Source organism: Paroedura picta, chromosome 3 (genome assembly GCF_049243985.1).
Source record: "Paroedura picta isolate Pp20150507F chromosome 3, Ppicta_v3.0, whole genome shotgun sequence".
NCBI classification, from domain to species: Eukaryota; Metazoa; Chordata; class Lepidosauria; order Squamata; family Gekkonidae; genus Paroedura; species Paroedura picta.
Window position 1 is genome coordinate 36,579,766 of NC_135371.1, and position 17,450 is coordinate 36,597,215.

The 17,450-nt window shown below is 41.7% G+C and overlaps 1 protein-coding gene across 1 annotated transcript in view; it reads right to left on the reverse strand.

Annotated features, from left to right (window-relative positions):
* The window catches only part of PLXND1 (plexin D1), a 173,372-nt gene that overhangs the window by 116,629 nt on the left and 39,293 nt on the right, over nt 1–17,450 (reverse strand). The window contains exons 2-5 of the mRNA XM_077325307.1: nt 13,302–13,478; nt 7,682–7,813; nt 5,094–5,194; nt 3,468–3,597 (exon numbers count right to left, since the gene is read on the reverse strand). Coding sequence (XP_077181422.1) covers nt 3,468–3,597; nt 5,094–5,194; nt 7,682–7,813; nt 13,302–13,478 — 540 coding nt within the window. The remainder of the gene's footprint in view (nt 1–3,467; nt 3,598–5,093; nt 5,195–7,681; nt 7,814–13,301; nt 13,479–17,450) is intronic.

The following is a 17,450-nucleotide window of genomic DNA, read 5'->3' on the forward strand; positions in this document are numbered from 1 at the left end:
GGGCCTAGCTGGGTCTAGTGAGGTTCTCAGTAGGGCAGGGATTTCAACTCAGGTCTCCCAGGTCCTGATTTGATGCTCCAATTAAAATACAAGCAATAGTTTACAGCAGATGAACAGAAATACACAAAGATAATACTGTTCAATAGGTACAGAGGCAGGTTACGGAATTCATTTCACATCACCACACTGGCACTACTTGTTACCCAAATTATATATTAGAATGGGGAATTTAGCTGGCCAGAATGTAACCACAGGATATTCACCAGTTCAAACTAAGGGGTTATTTCCTTAGAAAGTCTTGAAACCATCCAAAATAAATTTAACTGGTTTTATTGAGGGGAATTTTAACGGAGGTACAAAGCAAGCACGCTAATAATCAATTGAAACAAACAAGAATTTAAACTAAAGAAAGCAGGGTTGAATGGGAGTAAAGAGGAACAGAGGAGTATTATATCTATCATTATAGCTATCATCACAACATGAAAAAATCCTTGGATCTAAAAAGAACAAACAGGATCTCTGAGAAGTAAAGTAGCGTACACACAAGCAGGTAGCATATGTGGGGCACCAAGAAAACACTCACACAGATGGATGCCAGTGCTCAGCTTAAATAGGAAAATTGTAACCTCAAGCTAAGGTTTGGCACACTGGCCCCTAAAACAATATGCTTGGATTTTACTTGGATTTTAGTAAAGTTTTTGACAAGGTTCCCCATGATGTTCTGATGGATAAGTTGAAGGACTGCAGTCTGGATTTTCAGATAGTTAGGTGGATAGGGAATTGGTTAGAGAACCACACTCAAAGAGTTGTTGTCAATGGGCAAATGAGAACAAGATGCAATTTAATAAAGATAAGTGTAAAGTTCTGCATCTGGGTCAGAAAAATGAAAAGCATGCCTACTGGATGGGGGATACGCTTCTAGGTAACACTGTGTGTGAACGAGACCTTGGGGTACTTGTGGATTGTAAACTAAACATGAGCAGGCAGTGTGATGCAGCGGTAAAAAAGGCAAATGCCATTTTGGGCTGTATCAACAAGGGCATCACATCAAAATCACAAGACCTCATAGTCCCATTGTATACAGCACTGGTCAGACCACACCTGGAGTACTGTGTGCAGTTCTGGAGGCCTTACTTCAAGAAGGATGTAGATAAAATTGAAAGGGTACAGAGGAGAGCGACGAAGACGATCTGGGGCCAAGGGACCAAGCCCTATGGAGATAGGTTGAGGGACTTGGGAATGTTCAGCCTGGAGAAAAGGAGGTTGAGAGGGGACATAATAGCCCTCTAAGTATTTGAAAGGTTGTCACTTGGAGGAGGGCAGGATGCTGTTTCTGTTGGCTGCAGAGGAGAGGACACGCAATAATGGGTTTAAACTACAAGTACAACAATATAGGCTAGATATCAGGAAAAATTTTTCACAGTCAGAGTAGTTCAGCAGTGGAATAGGCTGCCTAAGGAGGTGGGGAACTCCCCCTCACTGGCAGTCTTCAAGCAAAGGTTGAACAACACTTTTCTTGGATGCTTTAGGATGCTTAGGGCTGATCCTGCGTTGAGCAGGGGGTTGGACTAGATGGCCTGTTTGGCCCCTTCCAACTCTATGATTCTATGATTCTATGCCTGACGTGATTTTTGTGTGTGACCAAGAAACTAGAAGGCATGTGATGGGTCTCTTGGAGTGAAGAAAAAGCCAGTTGGGACCTCAGAAATTTCCCAGGAATCAAAAAAATAATCATGATTGTTCCACTAGGGTAGAACGAGAGATGTAAATGTGTCCTGAGGATCCACGATTGCAGGATGAGAAATATCTGGGGTGGCGCAGGTAATTAGTTTCTTTGGGTGTGGCTCTCTAATATCTTTGAGTGTGGATAGCAAAAAGGGGTCTTAGAAGTTGATAAAATTAATACCACTTCTCTTGGACAGCCTACTGTCCCAAGGATATGCATGCTTATTTTTAGGTGGGGAGAGAAGCTAGCAGTTAATCTGCCCCTGTAGTCCCACAACAATTTAATCTAACATGCCTGGGAAGCTCCCGGAGGCATGACATCTGGCTAGCATTTGTGCTTTCAATTCTGCTTTGAAGCTACCTTTGCAATTTGGGTCAGTTTCTGAGGTAACTGACATTATATTTCAGAGTCTATATTTGCCAGTCACAATATTAGAGCAATATTATTGAAGGATGTCTACAGGTTGCTGAGTAGAGACTACATCTCAAAAAACAGAAAGGTCTGGCTACTGACATACTAATAGAAAACAATTCTGCTTTATGAGAGAAAGCTCTTCACTATGGAAGGCACCATGAATTAATTTGAAACATTTAAGTTCATATAATGTTGCTGAAGTGCCAAGTCTGCTCTGTTAAAGAAAAAATAATTCTCTGGTCCTAAAAAAGAACCTTCAAAATATATATATTTTGCTGGTTTAATTTTTTTTAATTTTTACTCATTTAGTTGCTTCAGCAGCCCTAGGGATAGTGGTTTCTAAGACAAATAGTTACGTTCTTGACTGACTCTTACATTAAACTAATCCTCTATCTCATAGGAATATTTTGATTTCTGGAAGACAAGCAAAGCTCTTACAGAATTTACTGGCAAATAGTGATGATCTTTGGTCCACCCAAACTTTGCTCAGAATAATTCCTCTACAAGTTAGCCAAAAGATGAAGAGACTTACAAGACTTAAAAGCATGTACAGAATTTGATCCACTGAAAGGCATTGCAGTACTGAGTTTGTGGCATCTTAATGTGAGTCCAGAAAGTTACTTAATTTCTCTTCCTGACTTGTGATATATTTTCTTTTTAACTTCCTTTTACTGGTTGTGTTAATATAACAGCATGCAAACAAAGCTCAAATAACCAACTCTCAAAACTGCATGATGGCATTTTTTTAAAGACTTTTTCAACTTTTTTCACTAAAAAGAAACCTTGAAAAATTACATTACAAATAGACTGGAAAAAAATAAGAGACCATTCTGAGCACTAAAATTAATGAAATTTTTATCTGTTGCTGAATTGTGAAACTGTAGTCTTTTATTTCCATAATTCAAAACAGTTAGCCTTTTGTAGTCGTTTTAAGCCCGCCTACTGTTTATGCTTGGCCTTGTTCTTATGTGTGTGTTTTTTAAAAAAACATCAAGCATGTACAGTATAGTATGTGAGACAACTCTTTATTATTCAACTGAGAAAAGGGATGGTTTAGAAAACATTATTTATTTCTCATAAACATAGAAATACTCCCAACGCTTTTACTTGGTCCTTAATATGAAATATTTTTGAATGGATTGGCAGCTTTACTTAGAAACCTTCATACTGCTAAATACCAGTGCTTAAAGAGCCAATTATATCTCCATTTCCAGGGGTAGTAACATGGCAATATGTCAATGGCTTCTAATTATCTAGCACTGGACTCCCACTGAATGAGATCTATGATTTCTAGTCATGCATACAATGCTGTTCTCATTTGACATACCTGATTCTCCTCGTCAATGTTTATTTCTGAGGGTATTATGGTCATCGAAGGGCACTGATTCACTCCTTCACTTGCGCTTATCCAGAAATTGGGTTCAACAAAATTAGCACATTCATGTTGCACAGAACACCTAAGAATGATTACAAAGATTTATGGCATGTGACCTTCATGTTACTAATCATTTTGTTGAACAATTGCAATCATTTCCTCATTTGTTACTTTCCCAGTGCTCATTTTATATAATCAGCATACTACTTCATGATATCAGCACATCACCTACAGCAACAAAGTGCACCAGAAGAAGTGGGGGCCTGCAACGAGGGGGTGGGAATTCCCTTGCCTAGCAAGTTCCCCACTTATATAAGTAAAAAATGTTAAACTTCTAAAATATTGATGGAATCATTTAGTGGCACTGTTGCATAGCCATTATATCTAACTGTAGGATCAGTTGACACAGCTGAGTTTACCACCCAGACTGCTTGCATATACAAATGAGCAATTAATTATTTTACCTCTGCATCTATAACCTAATGCAATGCTGAGCAAGTAAGACAGGAATAGGTGACACATTCTTGCTTGCCAGGCTTCATCATTGATAAAACGAGATGCAGGGTTTTGTGGATATGGTCAGCTTCGTATGAGCTATCCTAATTGCCCGTAGAACGCTGCCAGAAGAAGCCATTCCCAACGGAGAGGTCCCAGTTGCTCCTGCTGGTACACTGAACCTGCTGGGATACATGGCAGCACTACTGCCGACCACCAGCACTTGGGACTTAAAGCTTTGTTTTTCTTGCTTCTAAGTTTCCATAACATGCTTACTTCTTATTTTAAAGTTCTGTAAGCTAAAAACTGAACCTTTTAAAGACAAAGAGTGTCAAGATTCCACCCTGTGTGCCAGATTCCTGGATGTAGCACAGTTCTATCAATATTCAGTTTAAGCCTATGGATCAAAAATACTAGTCATCAAAGAAAATAAAAGACTGTAAGCTTCACTCAGGAAGTCTATTATCTATTTGTCAGAAAAAGAAACCACACATTACACAGTGTTATACTGTCCCCTAAAACTACCTTGTGAATGTGTTTATATCACTTTAATTCTCAATTACTAGATACTACCACATAAATACTTCCAGGATTATTAGACCACCTAATTTAATGATCAGCCACTTCAAAAGAGCTTTATAGGTCCCTTCATGGTACAACTATTCCAGATTGCAATGGTACAGAAACAACTTGCAAAGTGATTCAGTACTGATTTTAATTACATTGCACATCTTTTTTTTAATCCTGTCAAATCCAGCGCTGTCTCTTAATACTTGGTTTTATAATGTACTGTTTTAATTACTTATGAATAGGTTTTTCATAGACAATTATGTTTATCAAAAAAGAACAAATTGTTTATGAAATGCTTCTCAGATGCTTTTGAATGCTGAGATTTCAGCCATCGAAATTACTGTTTCAAAGTATGCAGTTAAAATTAGCAATGGCTGTTGAAATATGTGTCAACAATCCAAAACATTGTCACAAGAGCAGAGTGGTAAAATTGACAAGACTAGTAATTTCACTCAATTCAAAACACAATGATTTTCTCCCTGGAACAGGGGGGTTAGCACAAAAATATTTCACCTGATCTCCAAGGTGCACCACCCACAATAAGCATCAGCGGCAGCTAAGCACTCAGTACATGTGGTGTATTGATCACAGGCAGATACTTTCACACGGGCTATCTATACAAAAGAGAAAACAACAACAGCTATTGCTATAGAATCAAACTTTCTGAAATGTATTCCTCTGTTAATCAAAGGAAATTCTTCTCAATACAGGATGAGTCAGCTTAGCACCTGAAATTTGGAGCTCCTCACATTCATATATATATATTTTTTTTTCTATACTCTTTCTTATTAACTGTCAAAGTGTCTTGCTCATCTGATGCACATTCTTGAGCTACTCTGTGGCTGCTATCTGAAAATGTGTTCTCTTCTGCAGTTCCAGAGGGGCTGTAGTGTTAATCTGTTGTAGCACAATAAAGAAAACGTCCAGTGGCCCCTTAAAACATGATATTTATTCCAGCATGAGCCAGAATTCCCTTCTTCAGATGCTTTTTCTGTAATGGCTTCCACAATGTCTGCAAGGAAGTTTTCCCACAACAGGGTTTTGATGGAGAGTGTTGTGGAGGAGCTGATTTTGATTTTTTGTGTTTCCTCATGTTGAGTATATATATTTATACAGGCTCTATCACCAAGGTGTTCTCACTGTTAACTATCGGGCTAGAAAGATGGAACTGTCATCCCATGTTTGGAAATAGACTCAACATGAGGAATTGCAAGGATCTGAATCTTCGCCAGCTTGATGTCGTCTCCAAAGCTGCTGAATCAGAAGGCTTATTATAGGTACACTCTTTATGAAGCGTCCCAACCAACTGTAGGCAGACACTCACTTTTAGACCTAAGACGTAAAGGTAAAGGTATCCCCTGTGCAAGCACCGGGTCATGTATGACCCTTGGGGTGACGCCCTCCAGCGTTTTCATGGCAGACTCAATACGGGGTGGTTTGCCAGTGCCTTCCCCAGTCATTACCACTTACTGCGGGAGGGCGGGGAGAGGGAATCAGGGCCGGGCCGCGCCCGTGCAGGCCGTGCCCGCACAGCCCAATCCGCGGGCGCGGCTCGCGGGTGCGGCCCGATCCGTGGGCATGGCTCACGGGCGCGGCCCGATCCCAATGCCCTGCCGGTCCCCAGCCTAATAAAGGTTGGGGACCACTGCTTCAGAATAAAAGAAAGGAAACAACTGTGTAGAGCCAGTCAAAGTTCAATTGATGTCTTGCAAGCTTAGTGCTAGGGACAGCAAGATAAGGCATACATTAGGTCAGCCTTTCAAAACTTTTTTTTACTATTGAGAAACCCCTGAAACATTCTTCAGGCTTCAAGAAACACCAGGATTGGTGTGATCACACATAATTTGGTTGGGAAGCATAGCTAGCATATGGCTAGCCAGAGTCCCTCCCTTTCCCCTTCAGGCTCATAACTGGCAACTTTGGGGGGAGGGTAGACGACAAGACTGTATATGGTCATATCACCCAATAAACGTTTAACAATTTTTTTAAAAAATATATAAAATGAATTCAGTCCCACCCATTTGGAAAACCCTTCCAGTGCTGTCAAGAGAAATCTTGTATTAGGTACAGTATTGTCACCCAAAATGTTCACTGTATTGATGTATGGCTCAAAAAAGAATCTGTTCTGAGTTCAGTTTAGTAGTAATGGGCATTCTGCAGGGAATTACAGCTGGAGAGCTTAACTACCAAGTACAAAATTCCTGGCTGTGCATCTGTTTCAGTAGATTAAAATGGGATGTAGGTTAGCCACCGCATCTTGGAGCATATGCTGAATTTTGCTTCAGCTAGTCTGTAGAAGCAATAGTCATAGTTCTCCCTCATGAGCTAGGGTTATGTAACTGGCTAGATACAATCAAATGTATAGTAAAGGTAAAGGTATCCCCTGTGCAAGCACCGAGTCATGTCTGACCCTTGGGGTGACGCCCTCTAGCGTTTTCATGGCAGACTCAATATGGGGTGGTTTGCCAGTGCCTTCCCCAGTCATTACCGTTTACCCCCCAGCAAGCTGGGTACTCATTTTACCGACCTCGGAAGGATGGAAGGCTGAGTCAACCTTGAGCCGGCTGCTGGGATCGAACTCCCAACCTCATGGGCAGACAGCTCCAGACAGCATATCGCTGCCTTACCACTCTGCGCCACAAGAGGCTCATTATCAAATGTATACTGAGAACCAAATTTATTTATTATATTCCTCCCTTTCCTGAAGGTTCAAATCTAGTAAAGACACTTTAAAATCAAAAGAGAATTGAGCTAGAAATTCCAATAATATCTAGAATAATTTCCTGCTTGCTGTCACTAGAGGTGGACTCCACAAACAGTGATAGACGCCACTATCTTTAAACTTCCAGGAAAATCCAAATGCAAAATGAATAGCTTTAAAGCCACTGATGTGTTTCTAGGCTGTAATTATCTTAAATACCCTGAACATTCACTGAGATTTCAATCAACAGCTAGACAGAGAAGTTCAAAATATAGTTAAAACTGCATTTGATGTTCACTGATCAAAATATGTACTTTTTCATTTATACAGATCTCCAGAACATATTCAATTCCCCCTGTTTCTTCATCTCAACACAAACATGCTTGTAGCATAGTCTTACCTGATGGGAGGTCATCAAATACAAATAACTGGAATCAGAAGGATCAAACTGCATGAAGGGGTGGACAGGTTCACCATAAGCCACAGTAATCGACTCCCTACTTATCACCTTCATAGAACTGTTCAGATTAATCTGTTAGGGACAAAAACATTTCATAAGGTCATCAATCAGTACTTTCTAAGGAAGAGCAAGAAAGAAACAGAGATTTTTAAAACAGATCAATCTGACAGCTATTTTTACATAGCATGGTTCTTCCTTAACCACTACACTACCAGCTAATAAAAATTAACAGCATTGATTCCCCACTCGTTCACAATGAAGCCTGCTGGGTGGCCCTGGTCGCAGTTCTCTTAGAACTCCCTCAGCCCCACCTATCTCACAGGGTTTCTGATCTGTGGAGAAGAAGGGAAGGCCATTATAAGCTGCTTTGAGACTCCTTTGGGTAGTGAAAAGTGGAATATAAAAAACAACTCTTCTAAAAATCAGTTCAGCTTTAAAAATTCCGTTTCCATAAAGTGAAGATTTTGTGGGGACTGGGGGGAATAGCTGAACTAGCCCAATTTTATACAAACTGTGAAATTCCATGTTAAGTGAAATCAGTGCAGATCTGACTTGATTACTTTCTTTCATTTTCATTTATGGTAAGCAGGGCAGAATGTGGGAAGGCCAGAGAAAAGTTGGCAGCTAACAATTCTCTTCCTAGATCTTCTGTTATGGTTGAGATGCATTCACACATCACTGGATACTGCAAAATTGTTGCAGTATAGCAATCATTCACAACTGGACTACTTTGTTCCCACAGGAAAAAGAATCTGCAATATTCAATACCACATGAGGATGCAGCTTAGAATGCCAAAGAAACTTCTTGACGTTATCTTAGATTGGTGACAGTAGGTCATATGCTGCCTGAATTGTTCCAGGAATAAAGGCAAATGACTGACTCTCTATGCTTTGACCAATAAACTCTGTATCCTGGTGTGTTCGAATACGCTGCTCTTATATACATAGTAGAGCTGCTTTAAACTTACAGTTCTCCCATTAATGAATCTCCTGAATATACCATAGATAATGGCTCCTGTGAAATGCCCTTCTGAGGTGTACTTTATAATTTACCGGATCAGATTAATTCCCTATGTGATGTGAAACCATAATTGCTGTTCTGGGAGCCGGCTGAACACTGCTTATACCCCTTTTACTATCTTGTCTTGGATGGGAAACCTGAATTATAACTCATACCAAGTACTTTATATTCTATGCCAAGTAACAAGGAGCCCCCAAGGTAAAAAAGCTTCTGGTTGTGCAGCTGTGTAACAAAATTAGATTAGGGCTATCTGAACAAATTATCCCAGCAAAGAGCAGCCAGGAGTCTTTCCCTAATGGAGGTTCAGTAGATAAAGCAGCCTTTCCTGATACGATAATGGAAGCAGAGCTGTTGCTGTTGTTGAACACAAGCTGTGTGAGGAATGTAGCAGCCCAGAATGCCCTTGGAAGCTGCCTTGATGGGCAGCACTCTTCTCATCTAACCCACATCTCTTGGCAAATTTCAAACTCAGGGACCACCAAGAGCTTGGCCACCTTCCTGCTAGGGAAAGCAGTGAAAGAAACGAGATTCTCTTATGTTCTCCCCTCATTCTGATCTAATATTTCTGCATTATGTGTGATTATCTCCAGACAGAGACAAAGCAGATTCCAGTCACATCTTTCCTTGAGGGTCAACATCTACCAATAGAAGTATGATAAATAAAGTATGATAAATAAAATGCTAGAAAGACGATGAACGACTCCTCTGAGGGGCTCATATTGAGCCCTTTCTTCAGCAAGTGGCACCTAGTAGGATACTGCAGCTGGTGGTTGCTTCTCTTCTGAGACTAGTTCATTGCCTTAAATCTTGGTCCTTGATGTACTGTTTCACCATAGATCAAACAGGCAGCATCACCCACATGGCTGTATGCTTGATGTGGAGCTCAGCAACAGCAATGGCCAATCATAGAGTATTTATTCCAAGAGGTGGTGGGTCTGTGTGTATTTTTGTTCACAAGTACCAATCAAGAAAAGGAACAATTTATAAGAGGAGATTGTTAATAACTGAATGCTGTGCTATAACATTTCAAGTGCAGCCATTTATTTCCACAATATATTAAATGAAATCTTGATTGCACTGTAGCCTCGAATGCTGATTAAAAGTTATGAATTAGTAGATATTGTATATCACTGAGCATTTTAAAGGAACATCCAGTTGCTTCTTTATTGAAGACTAAAAGCTGAGGCAGTGTGCTTATCAACTGATGCTTTTTCTGATCTTGTTTCATTGAACAGAATAAGGAGTTGACATGCCAGCTACTTTACTCTCCATCAGGACATCCTATGAACAGTTTCGGAATTAGTTTCAAAGTCACCACAAGACTCCCTTAAGAGACTGCCAAGGACAGAACTTTGCAGAAGACATGCCTGAGTTATAGCATGATGGCCATTGGGGTCCAGGGGCTGATCAAAGAGAAGGTGACTGATTGGTTTTTTACTTACTTGCTTACTTGCTTACTTGCTTACTTGGATTTGTATACCGCCCTTCCCTACAGCTCTGGGCAGTTTACATGGAACGTTGCTTAAATTTACATAGAACTTTACAACAATCTATAACATTGCACACTTTTCAAAGAACATCGCAACAATATATCACAACAATATGTCACTACAATATATCAGGTAACAATCACAACACAACATGAATAACAACACTGATATACCCCTGGTATTCTGTCTTATAGCATGAGGCAATTAGCTTACAATGAAAGATATATTGGGAGGGTATGCCTATAAAACTAGATATGAAAATTATATAACTGTAACTAGGATCACTTGCATGTTGTAGTGCTTCTACTAATTAGCAGACCCTTGTGGCTGTTTCAAAGTATGAGGAAGCAATGCTGGGAGAAAGGGTCCTTCAGGTTCCCCAGTCCCACCCCACCCCACTCCCCAAAAAACATACAGTTATCTCCAGGTTGGAGAAAGGACAAATACAGATCTCTGAAGAACCCACAGTTCAGTAGGAAGAACACATAAATCAATAGTATTTTTAACTTAATCATGGTTGGAGTAAATATATTCTACATCTCCAAATTAGACTGCTGTGGCTTGCAACAGACAGAGTTTAAATATAATTTAATAACCAAAATAAAATCATGACCACACACCAACAAACAACTACAAAAAGAACAGTGTTATCCCTTTCAGAACATGAAGTTACTTTCATTCCTACAAAGAAAAAAGAACAAATTTACAGGCCAGAGTCCCCAGTCTGAGAAAAGGAGCAAGCTGGTCATCTTCTGGAAGGCAGTTCCAACATGTGGTCACCATCAGAGCTCACTGATGGCAAGAATAGCTGGTGAACTGATGGAACTACCAGGAGAAATTTGTCACCCAATCCAAGCTGGTGACTAGGGAGATAGTCAGAAAGGTAGTTGATCAAGTATGTGGGCTCCAGACCACCAAGTCCTTTAATGGTAAGAACCAGCCCCTTGAAGTAAGCACAGAAACAGTTGTGGTAGTATTGGGACAATATGTTCATACCATGAGCATCTTGTGGCACAGAGTGGTAAGACAGCAGACATGCAGTCTGAAAGCTTTGCCCATGAGGCTGGGAGTTCAATCCCAGCAGCCGGCTCAAGGTTGACTCAGCCTTCCATCCTTCCGAGGTCGGTAAAATGAGTACCCAGCTTGCTGGGGGGTAAACGGTAATGACTGGGGAAGGCACTGGCAAACCACCCCGTATTGAGTTTGCCATGAAAATGCTAGAGGGTCTCACCCCAAGGGTCAGACATGACTCGGTGCTTGCACAGGGGATATCTTTACCTTATGTTCATACCACAAGATACCTGACAAAAGTGGGGCTGCCACATTTTAAATCAGTTATTCAAGGAAAGATCCACTTAAGACCAGAATAACTGTAATCTAAGCAAGAAACATATTGACATATTACTGTGGCAAGGCCAGCAGCATTTGCACCTTGGTGGTAAAGATGATCCTTCTTCCATCACATTGACTGGGCTGGATCAAGAAGTTACCCTCCTAAACTCTTTGCAGAATCTAACTACTTCATATCATCCAATGAAGTCAGATCCAATTTCCCTAAAGACTTTGCCTTGTAAACTAGCTCCCATCTCGCCAGGATTCAGTTTCAGTTGGTTTGCTCTGGTTCACTTGACCATAGCATCCAGATACAGATGTAAAACAGATTATAAAATCTGGCTGTCTTATTTCTTAAATCAAGCTGAGTTTCATCAGCATATTGACAATAATCAACTCCTAAACTGCAAATGAGCTTATTCTGGGAGTTTATGTACATATTTTGTCCTGTAGACAGGACAAAACCTATGGAACTGAAGAAGGAAGCTAGCAGCTGAGGAGTGAGGATAATTTAACTTGGACCATTGCAGCCAAAGTGCAGATTCCTCCCTGATGCCTGATATGGTAGCAAAGCAAAATGTATTTGCATGGTGGGGCTCCTGGATACCATGCATGTTACTATACATGCAAAAATGTAATTTGGGCTTGTTTAACCCACTGAATGCTTTGGTACAGGTTCAGTATATCACCCCTTGCACTACTGTCTGAGGCTTGTCTTACCAAGAGCTAGGTGGAAGAGCCCTCCTACAGTCAATATACTGCAGAATTCATTGAATATTTTAAGTTCCCTCATAGGTAGGAGACATTTTCCCCAAGGCAGGCAACAAATATGTTAATTGTTGCTGCAGTTTACTCCCTCATAATGTTTAGTGGATCTCCCTGACACAACAATTTCGCAAATGCTATTTAAGATCATCATTCAGATAATCATATCAACAAGTTTTTGTACTCTTCCTAAACAAGGACTTCAAATGGTCACTAAACAATTTAGCAGATCTATTAATATCCTATCCAAACTATAACCAGAAAGAGAAAAATGGAAAACAAATGCCCAATAGGACAAGCCAGACTTGAATATGTCAAGATAACTATTGTTTCAGATGAACAAAATGCTTGGATAATCTTCCCAATAATTTAATAGCAATAGCATAGACACCAGCAGAGTAACTAGCTGGTGTCTTACTGAAATTGGAATGCTCTAAAAACTTTCAAGGAACAGAATACAATAATAATTTTTTTTTACTGTACATGGAGAGAAAGCTCATGGGGAATTTGGGTTTTAGAGGGAGTATAGTCACACAAACTGTTATTCAGCCAAAGTGCACAAATTAGCAACTCTACTGTTTACGGAAAGCATCATGGGATCTTTAACGACCACAAGCACTCAGGAGTTCTTCCATCTCCTCTGAAAAATGATGCCTTTAGCAGTTCAGTGCTCCTTAACAATGGGATGGGGATGAATCATTAAAACCACTTCCTTCTGAATCCAGGAGCTCTTTAGTAATCTTCCTTCCAGGAACTGAGCCAGAATAACCCTGCTCACTACATACAATAGCTGGGATAGGATGGCATTTTACCAAGAGCTTTTAAATAATTCCAAAATGGCTGTTTATTACCAATGGCTTCCCAAATTAAAGATGCCTTATCCTTTCATTAACTGTGAAACCATGAGTCCCTCAGGTGCTTGACTAATTCCTTGGGACCCTGCAAATTTTACCTTAAGGAGTCTTCCATTTGCTGTTCCCAGAAATACAACTGTGTAATTGTTGACGCTGGAGACTGCTACTGACGTCAGGCCTGTTGAAGTGAACACAGGCCTCGCTTTGATAGGCTGCAGGATTGACAATGGATGCTGGAGATGTGCTGCTCCACAGTCCAGTTGTTCTGGTTGCAACTGAAAAGGAAAGTGCACATTAGTGAATATGTCCTGGGACACTACAGCTGCCTATAACCATAACCAACCTTTATATTAATGTAAAAATTTTATACCCTGTTCTCTATATTGTACATATACAAAAAGGTAGGGATGACTCCAGGGGAAAAAAGAGGGTGTGCAAAGAAGGAGCAAGATAGATTGGTGGCAGGAACATAATCTCCCAAAGAGAATCAAAGTCAGTATTTCATACTCTATAATGCAAAGATGAATTATTCAGGAGGGAATTTTACAAATGGAACTGGGCTTTATTATAGCAGAATGGGTCAGGAAGAACGCTTTAATAAAGTTACAGTTGACTATGGTGCCCTGTATGGTATCTATTATCTGTTACTGTATTTAATATTCTATTACATAATTTCTGACAACACAAGCTGATTAATGTTATACAATAGTATCTTATTAGTTCACAACAAATTTGAAATGTAGCTATTGATAAATAATCCTGTTTTACATATAGCAGAGAATTATCTATCAACTGTGCCTGAGAAAACACAATGCATAACCTTGCATCAAAACAGCTTCCCCAGTAATATCCAGTAAAGTGATATCACGTTATCTGTTTTCTACATAAAACGAAATAAAACATGACCATTCTACATAAAACATGACCATCTTTAAACCGCCCGTGGTGCTGCGGGCTCCACGGGCTAAGTAAAAGGCTAAGGGGTTCTAGGGCGGGATGTGTCCGTGATGAGGAAGGGTCCGGATTGGACCCTTCCTCCGGACAGACAATCGGAGGGATTGGTCCCTCCGATTCCCAGCCCCAGCAACTGTGAGCCGCGCTGCGCGCGGCTCGCAGTTGCTCCCTTTGCCACTGGCCTGGCACGTTGGAGGTACGAAGCGCCTCCGACGCGACAGGCCGGCCGCAAGGGAGCCCCCGCCCAGCCTCGACGATGCCTCCTCAATAAGGTGCCCTTCCTTCGCGCGCTGCCCTGTCCCTCCCTCTGCCCCCACATTCTAGCGCCCATCGTATTTCGTTTCGGGCTCTTTTCCTAGTTCTACATAAAATGAAACAAAACATGACCATTGTCTCAGTGAATGAAAATAAATTAAAGCTTAAAACCAACAAAGATTTTCTGTTGGATAAGCCCCATTTTATGCCGTTACTTACTTCTAAGTAAGCATGCCCAGAAATAGGCTGTATAGTAAGCTGCCCATCTGTTCCGACTTCCACGGGACACTCATGCTTTTGAAAACATTGTACCGCATCCCTGCCAGGTCCTTAAAAATCTCGCTTCCTCGCTGCCGCCGCCTGCCTCTTGCTGCCGCCTTCTTTGCTGCCGCTGCCTGCCTCTTGCCACAGCCATGGCCCAGCCTCCGCCTGCCTCTGCCTCTGTCTGCCTCTTGCGCCATGGCCCAGCTGGAGTCCCCTCCCTTCCTCCCTGCCCCCTGGCCATCAGGATGGCCGGCAGCGGCACTCTGCCCTGGCTGGCCTGCGCAGATGCACCAGGCAGAGGCCCGCCCTCAGCCCCCACCTGACCTGTGCTGACGGAGGCCACGCAGGCACACCAGCTGCCCCGGGCAAAAGCCTCCCCTTGACCCCACCTGACCTGCGGGCTCGTGGGAGACGAAGGGGCTGGCATTTTCACTTTTGGCGGCCTGCCTGCCTGCGCCTGGAAACTTTGCCAGGGAGCGGGCCCACGGCGGCAAGAAGGTAGGAGCCAAGGGGAAAAGGTTCTTGCTGGGGGGGGGGAGTTCAGCACAAAGACTTCGCTGCTGCCCCCCCTCGGGTCCCTCTTTACTTCCTTCACAATCTGGTCACCTTACTGTATAGGCATGATTGTTCTGCAACTCTGAACTAAAATGATCTGAATATCTAACTCTGAATGACACTCTGAAGTGTAGATCAAAGTATGGACCTTGAGGTTGTTCCTTCAAACCCAGCACACAGGTTTGCAGGAAAATCTGGTAAACTGTATCTCATCTACTGAAATGTATAGCTTGTCAATGTAAGGTGGCTCTGCAACACATGCTAAGTTTGAGTAAGAGAAACACATGGAAGGTCTCTAAGTAATGTTTAAAAATGGATTATGGTGTTAATGAAAATGAGAACAACCATTCTAGCATACACACCTTTAGTAGTCCTTGACCAAGAATGACAATGATAACTAATATTACTCCTCAAATACAAATGCACTACACAATATGCTGCGATCTTGAAACATTGCCAAGTCTGAACTTGCAAATAATTTCTAGAGCCTCTTTATTAGTGCTTGAATATAGGTTCATTGACATGAACTAAAGTGCAGGCTTTATAAAAAAAATAAAACAAAACAAAGGTTTTTTTTCTCCTTACACTGTGAGACATAATAAAAAGAACGTGGAAAGGGTTGATTTTTTTAAAACTCAGAAATATGGCCAAGCAGGGCCAACACAGACTCAGGGAAATGGCAGGATTTGTAAGAGAATAAACAGAAAAAATTCTGTCTTATAAATAAGAGGGTCTCTTTATTTAATTCTCACTTCAAAGAAGAAAAAAACATGTCTCAAGTAGTATTTATATTTCTTCCTGTAACTGGGAAACACAATTCCGCTTTACAACACAAAAACCATTCAATTTTTCTTATTTAACAATCCTTCCAATATTTAGCCCAATAGTATATGTTAAAATAAATTAGCTATTTCTTCTGATGATTATTATTCTTGTTGTTATTATTGGATTTGTATACTGCTCCTCTCCCATAAGAGGCTCCAGACCACACAGTTTACAAAAGGAAGTCTCTTCCACCATTATCCAAACTATTTCTGTATACTGATGATTAATCCTATTAAAGAGTGAAACAAACCTAGTTCAACAACTTTTACAGCATGACACCAAAACTGCAGTTCTCAAGGCTCTTTACTGATATGGCAGGTGTAATGCCTAATGCCAATCATTCCCAGGCTACAGGACCCTTGAGCTACCATGATGATTAAACCATCATTTTGTTGCAACCTGCCTCTATCCACCCCTTCCCCATTTTGGGTTCATTATCCGCCTGCCTTTGCCATTGACATCATCAGTCATCAGTAAACCTTAATAATGTCCAAAGTGACTATTCACCCACTACCTGATTGGTCCTTATCCAGGAATGGCCCACCCTTGTAGTTTAGCCACAGTCAGGAGGCAGCCCTCGGCCAGGAAGGGCTTAATAAGGCATCAGCTCTCCACCTCCAAATTCCTGCTGATTTCAGAAGTTTGCTGAGTAGAAGAGGAGCCGGCCTCAGAGCATGCACTTCTGCCAATAAGTTGCCCTGTCCTCCTGGCCTTTTTTCAATTTGGAGGACATGGGGGGGAATTGAAGAAGTTTCTGTGTGCCTTTTGGAGGTGGGGGGCTGCAGTAGGCCCAGAAATGCCCCCCTGATGGTCCTCTGAGACCCAGGGTGGCCAGGAAAGGGCTCTGCTCTGTGAATGTTAAATCATAAGTAAATCATGGCCCTCAGCCAGGAATGGCCTCCACTGGAAGTTTAGCCCCAATCAGGAGGTAGCCCTCAGCTAGGAAGGGCTTAATAAGGGATCCATTCTCTGCCTCCAACTTCCTGCCAGGTTCAGACGTTTTCAGGGTGGAAGAGAAACCCACCACAGAGCATGCCCTGCTGCCAGTAAGTTAACCTCCCTCCTGGCCTCTTTCAACTTGGAGGACATGGGGGGGGGGGAGTGAGCCGCTTCCTCCTGGGCAGGCTCTGCATGCCTTCTGGAAGTGGAGGGGGGTGCAGGAAGCACAGAAATGCCCCCCTGCTGTCCCTCTGGAACCCATGTCGGCCAGGACAAGCCTCTGCCTTGGGAATGTGAGGTTTGCAATTTGCAATCTGATAAGGGAGAAATGCTTTGGGGGTAGCCATCACAGGCAAATGCAGTAGGGAAAATAATGATGATATGGGTAAGACTGGGAAAATGTAGACTTTCCCTTTCCATATGGATACCATCTTGGACTTGCTGCAGTCTTTTCA